At 37.8% G+C, this 6,904-nt stretch overlaps 1 protein-coding gene across 4 annotated transcripts in view; it reads left to right on the top strand.

The window, feature by feature from the left end:
* Window positions 1-6,904, top strand: part of rab11fip4b (RAB11 family interacting protein 4 (class II) b) — a 46,804-nt gene that overhangs the window by 5,015 nt on the left and 34,885 nt on the right. For 3 of the 4 annotated variants that reach the window (XM_020597069.1, XM_020597071.1, XM_020597070.1), the window contains exons 2-3: window positions 469-556; window positions 1,473-1,541. In XM_020597069.1, the coding sequence (XP_020452725.1) occupies window positions 1,476-1,541 (66 nt within the window). In that variant the 5' untranslated portion in view covers window positions 469-556; window positions 1,473-1,475. Of the gene's footprint in view, window positions 1-468; window positions 557-1,472; window positions 1,542-2,913; window positions 2,982-6,904 lie in introns of those variants that run through there. The other variant, XM_020597073.1, reaches the window with a different exon arrangement.

The raw sequence follows: 6,904 nt of genomic DNA, 5'->3' as shown, positions 1-6,904 counted from the left end.
CATAACACTACTAAACAAAGGATAGTATAGGTTGTTTTTTCAGTAGCCTGTTGACCCCAGTAAGATATCTGGATTTTGATATTGATAATCGTTTTTTCACAGCCTGCATGTTGAGCTTTCACAGCAAGAACAATATCAAAAGCTCAGTTAAATATCAGTTAAATGCAGCCGTCAATGTAATTCATCACACCTGTGCTTTTTCTGCTATTCAGGTATGTTTTTCTTTTCCCCCAGCTTGCACAGAAAACTATGTGTTTGGAATAAATCTCAATGTATGATGCTGGTCATTTTGGACCACATGCAGTTTTGGCATCATGGATACCAAATGATTGCTCTGCAAGCAGATATGTTTTTCATTTTATAGAGGGAGGAAATAATCTCATTCATCATTAATTTTACTGTGCATTACCAGAAATATGTTAAGAGTGCTCTGATAGCCTTTATGTTTTTTTAAATATTTTGCCACAGGTGAAGAAGGTGATCAAATGTTCGAACCCTGACTGTCACAGGAGGATCAGCTTCAGAGACTTATGCTGTGGTGTGCTCACCATGAAAGGTTAGAATGAGCTCAAATACAGCACCTGACGGACTGCATTTTCTCTATGTGCATGTGCAAAGGGCATACATGCGTGGTTCCCATAGCCGCTTTTATTTTGGATCCACTTCCAAGTTTTTAAAATACCCGGTTTTGTGATGCTTGATGGCCAAACAAATCCCATTTCAAATCTGTCATTCATATTCTCTTTTTAGTTTACCCTCTTTGCCCTCTCTGACAATACAGACACCGGCAAATAAAAAAGACATAAGAAATTGATGACACTTTTCTAATATATTCTGTGTTTTGTATTATATATTTCAAATTAGAGATGTAATGGTATGAACATTTAACATCACAATTATAGTGACCAAAATTATTATGGTACTGTTAAGATGTGTTGAAAATGTTCCAAAAGTCCATCCATCCATCATCTTTTTGAGAACAACAAATAATTATTAGCATCACTGTGCATTGTATGTGCCCCCCCCAATGCTGCAGCCCACTTTGAAATCAGAACATTTTCTGAATTTCACCCAGGCCTTCTAGATCGGATAGATAAATAAAAAAATAACAGCATGGCTTTCTTTTATTAGTTTGATTTCTTTTTAAAATGTATGTATTTCATCAAAAATATTTTATGGTAATTTCAAGTTTTATTACAAAAAAAGTTAAACTTTTTATTTATTCATAAATTTATTGGATATAATATAATGTATTTATTTATTGTAAATGGCCTCTTGTGGCCCACCTGTAGTACAGTCACCGCCCACCAGGGTCTCATATTTTGAGATACACTGGTGTAGAAAATCAATTGAAGGTATTCAGGTACACAGCATAAAAATAAATACATTGAATGCCCATTTTATATCACTTAATGACAGAATCTCTGACAGAAGAATATTACTCATGCACATGCACTTCTTTCTCTTTGCAGGTCATGTTGGAGAAAAGCAGGGCACAGTTCATCACTAGACCACATGAGACAGCCAAGAGCTGCTATCAGGTAAGTTTTCAAAGTGCTCAGTGTGCTGCATGTATGATGGGTATATCAGCATTGCAGAACATGAGGAGAGCAGCACATTAATTGTAGTACATCCAGGAACAATGGAGCATCAGGTAGCTTCTTTGTGACTCCACCTGTATTAATTTTACAGTCCATTTGTAAATTTGTGAGCAGCAGTTGTCAGGGCGTCCCAGCATATGTGTTGTCTAAACTGTACCGCAGTTTTCAGAATGAATGATCAGATAAGTCTAAATTGTGCCAAATGCTTAGTCTGACTAGTTCTTATTATCAGACCAGTACATCTGTGTCTTGTGGGTAATTTGATCATTTTTATATAAAATTTTACAGTAACAGTACTGCAGTACTACCAGGTAAAGCTATGCCTGGTAGTGCTTACACTCATCTGTCCACTTGGTGGTAGTGTTCAGCTGTAGGTGTTCACTGTGGCACTAACATACTGACATGTGACAAATTAACGGACAAACCTGAATAAATGAGTGGTCAGAGAGTTATAGAATCAATGCTAAGGCACACTGCTGTTCTGGTAGCATGTGGTGGTGCAACACTTTAACTGAGACACTTTTTGTTGGTTTGTCCCTTCACTTATCAACCGTCTGTATGACAGTTTAGTAGCATAAACATATGATAGGTGATATAGGATAGATCAATGTTTAGGATCACTTATGTTATTGATATAAACACCCTTGATGAGTTCTAAGAACAGGTACTGTAGAATTTTGCCTTAAATATTTGATTTTGGCTTTTAAGAAACCTTTGTTAAATATATACAGTAGTAGTTAAACATAAAGGTTTTCCTAATGTTGTCTACTGTGAAAATATCACAAGAATTACACAGGTTTTCCAGTTTATCTTTCAGTTTCATCAGAGGGAAGGTTTTGATAGATCCAGTAACTTGATCTTGTTACCTCACAGTATTGTCTCAGGTCTTTTGTTTAACTCAGTCTCCACTACACTGAAATAAATACTTTGCTATTTTGTGTAGCAACATCGTTAACTCAGCATCATAGTTGATAACAAATTTTCAGAATATTCTGTGCAACAGTTTGCATCAGTATTTTTTGCATTACAGTATTTTGATCAAAGTAATGTTAAAGCTTTCCTTCAGTTACTGTTTATTTCAGGTCTAACTTTAGATTGTTTGTCTGTTAACTTGATGCCACACGTTTGGGGAAGTTGAGTCTTTTTGCTGCCAGTGGTGGAGTATAACATTTCACTGCACCAATGGAGAAGTACTCTTACAATATTCACAGTGGGTGAAATGTTACACAGTTGCTACATACTATGTCCTTGAATAGAAGTACATTTATCTTCTTCATCCTTTTAGGAAATGCTGTTTTTGTGTACTTCACAGTTTATAAATAATTTTATGGCAGCAGCCAAACCAGTTTATTGGAGGAAGAGGTGTCTCCACACTGACTGGTAGGTGTGACTTGCAGTTACAGGTTTGGGTTCATTGTCTCTTTAAAGATACAGTATCTTTGCAATGAATAAGAAGCTGTTCTTTGTGATGGGGATAGGTATGTTAGCGTGCTTTTGCAGTGTGAAGACAGACTGAAAATGACCAAAGCTGATTTTCATTGTGTTTTCAGATAACTGACCTGCCTGACAACAGTGTCCAGTCTCTGGGTTTATTAGGGTCACTTCCTGGATTTTATATAATTTTTGCATGAAATGTGATGAAGTACTTTAATTTGTCATGTATGCAATTTGATGTAATTATCCATAATCACTTTTATGATTGATTTACAGAATAATACAGTGCAGAATACTGTCAGTAGAGGATTTTATTTGTATTATTCACTCTAACTCACTTTATTTGATGGTAATGAAGATGACCAGGGTGGGGATGTTGCTTTCAATTATGATTACAGTCAATTATGACAACACTGACAGTGAGGATAATGCTCAGAACATTGTTTCAGAAGTCTAAGATGACAGATTATACAGATAGATTCATGTTTTATATAAAGCACATAGGCACCTCTGATGCACATCACCTTATTTTAGTGCTGTTTGAAGTGATGGTAGCTCTGCTTACAGCTGTTGATATGAGAGCCCTTGGCTGGCTGTATACATTATTGATCTGTTGTATGGCGAGTCAGTGCTGTTGTGTAGGGTAGAGGCTTATGTATAAAGGGCTAAGGTACAAGATGCAGTGAAAATCTCTGTTGCTACTACTGAAATACTGTGTTTATGTGAAGAATCTCTTGTGTCCACTTGGTTTGTATGTGTTTTATTCTCGAGCTCTGTGTGCGATAGTAGCCACTTCATTTTCATGTCTCGGGAGCTGCAGATATTAAGTGGAACTAATAACTGCTATTTAGATTTTCTTCATAACACCCACTTTATTAACATCTCTTTAGTCAACTGCATCATTTTCACATCACAGAGGCTTCTCCCTCTTTTGATGGATGATGATATGTTGCATAGTTTTTAAAATTATATTTATGATCTATAGAAGCCCAGTTATTTCAGGGCTGGGATGTCCAACTGTGGGAAGAATGTTGAGAAGTAAAGTTGTGTTGCCATAGCAGGGATAGGGAGGAATCCCAGAGCTCCCCAGGGTGGCTCTGCAGAGGTGTGTGTGTGTGTGTGTGTGTGTGTGTGTGTGTGGGAAGAAAAATAGTGGGCGGTGTTAGAAGAGAGGGAGGAAATGTGAGAAGTGTCTCATTATTTCGAGAGACGCTGCGGGACAGGATTTATTAGCTTTCTCTCTCCTGCTGCTTGGGTTCACACACTAGGATGCGCAGACACTCAAAGCATTTTTCCACCACAGTAGCTTAACAAGTCATAACCTGGAGTTTCTCATACCTGTGACCCGGTGGAACTTGAAAGGCTGATGTGGACCATTCCACTTTGTTTTCCTACTGCATTTTTCACAGTGTCGCTCGCTGTTTACATGCTGCACTTCTCAGTGGCAGTTTTTGGGCTCCGGATATTTGGTGGTAATAATCAGCAAATATTTGAATATTTGCTCAGGAGGCCATGGGGGACAATGGGCTGATATTGTGCTGCATTACCTACCCAATGAACAAATCGACTACTCAGATATTCATGCCTAGCCCTACTTCTCACACAAGCAACTAATCAGAGAGCTTCGAGTCAATGACCTGATGTTCATTAACCATGTAGGCAACAAAATCTGCCAGTAATTTTAACCCTGATCACTAGTTGCCTAGCCTTAACCTAGACTAACCCAACCTTAACCTAAACCCTAAATTTAAATTTGCCAAAAGGAATGCAAGTACCCACAATATGAGTAATACAAGTACACTCACACACACAGACAAATGTTAGTGACTCCAGGGGAAAGACAGTACCTGGCCAAAGCAGGTGCTGAAATCATTTCTGGCATGTAGAAAAGATAGATTATAATGGTGCATGAAGCACCTGGGAGGACACATACATGCAGTGTGTGTGTAGGGGGAGGATGGTTGTTTTGGCCTAGATACTCAGCTCCACAGTAAAAAAGACAGAGATAGCTGGATCAGTAGGAGAAAGAAAGGCAGAAAGCAGTAAATTGTCATTTTTATGGACTAAAGGAAACATGCTTTTCTTTTTTTGTATATTGCTGTTAATTGGTGTTTTTAATTGAAGAGTGATTAATTGCAACAAGCTTTAATTAATTTAAGTGAGTCATTTCACATAGTCATTTGACTCACTAATTTAAAAAATGTTTTAAAAGATTGATGAATGCAGAGAGCAACCCAGTTATGTAATTACTCACAGTGATATGGAAACAAACCACAATTTATTTGTTCACACAAGTGCCCCTCTACTCCTCAGAGCAGCAAGTGATGTAGAAGATGGCTGACCCATATTTGTACTAAAAACGTGTTCACTGGGTTCAGCTTGAGAAGCTAAATCACTGGACAACATTAATACCATGCTATTTCTGTAGCAAACGTATAGACGAAGATTTACATTGACTGAAACCTGCTCTTTCCTTTAGATGGAAACACCAAAATATCTGACTGACCCAGTTCTTCCAAGAAGTGCTAACGTCAGATTACCGAGACAGAACGTTACTAAATGTGAGATGCTTCTTATTAACAGTGTAACACAGCAGTCGGCTAAATCACCTTTGACAAGAGATATTTTGGAAAGCTTGGGGATCTTTTACTTACCAAGAACTACAATTTGTGATTCTGAAGATGCTGCAGCTTGCTGAATAAGATTTAGCATGAAGATGTAATTAATGATTGTCCATTCATCTATATTTTACATTATCGTTAACATTCCACCATTATCAAATATTAATTTTTATTTATTTTTGGTTTTGTTGCAAAGTTACTTTTTTTTCTTCTCAGGAAGGTCAGATATCTGCTTTCCTGTCAAAATTGCTCTGCTCTTTCCTCGTCTGCTTTCTTCTCTTGCATGTTTCATTTGATCTCGGGGGTCCGAGTGAATACACATCATTCCTTGGTTATCACAGCGAATTTTGTGTTACTGTTGCATAAGTGAGGATTTGCGGGTCACACATAAGGACAAAAATTTGTTGTGACTTCATCTGGTCATTTCCCTCTGTTTTTTTCTGTCTTCCTCTGTTACATGGTCTTGTTTAGAGTATGCCTTATGACTCCCAGATGTTCTGCTGCACCATTACTGCTTCTCTCATCTTTTTTCTCAAATTCTCTTTTGCTCACCGCTTCCTTTCTACTTATTTCCTCTCCCTTTCTCCCCTTGCTCTCCCTTCTTTTGATTTCTCCATCTTTTCCTTCTACCATCATCCTTTTTTTGACTCTCCTCCCCTCCACGTTAGCACTTCAGATGAACAGTGAATGAGATTGCTCTGCTGTCATTTCATTGTCTGATTAAAGAGCAAGACTCAAAACAGATAGTAATTGTAAAAGTTGAAACAAAAAAAGGCCTGTGTTTGCTTGGGAATTCCCCACAGGTAGCTGGAGAAAGCTGCAGATTAGACGGAACATCCATGTTACTGTTTGCAGCATGAGCACCCATCTGTGATAGGTATCAACAAGCCTTGCTCAGACATGTGTTGGGTGTTTGTTAGTGAAGTGCCCCATTTAGGTTTCAGTTGACCTAGTGAGAGTGGAAGGTCACCAACAGTTTGCTTAAAATATATTCATGTTTCAGTTTCTGCAGCATGCATTACGTAGTATTGTTCTTCACAATCAGCACTGCAATCATGCAAATGGCTCATGGTTCAGCTCACAGTCGTTTCATAATAAACCACAGTGAGCAGCTAAGAACCACAGTTGCATTTAAATGTTGACACATTCGCTGCACAATCACTCAATTGCACATCAACTGTTTTTGTTTTATACTTTTATCTGTATGCAAACTCAGGACTGTCCTTACCACCCAAAGTTTTTTTTTTT

The sequence above is a fragment of the Monopterus albus genome, unplaced genomic scaffold (genome assembly GCF_001952655.1).
Source record: "Monopterus albus unplaced genomic scaffold, M_albus_1.0 scaffold32.1, whole genome shotgun sequence".
NCBI classification, from domain to species: Eukaryota; Metazoa; Chordata; class Actinopteri; order Synbranchiformes; family Synbranchidae; genus Monopterus; species Monopterus albus.
Note: the sequence above shows the minus strand (reverse complement) of the source record. Positions and strands in the feature narration are given on the sequence as shown.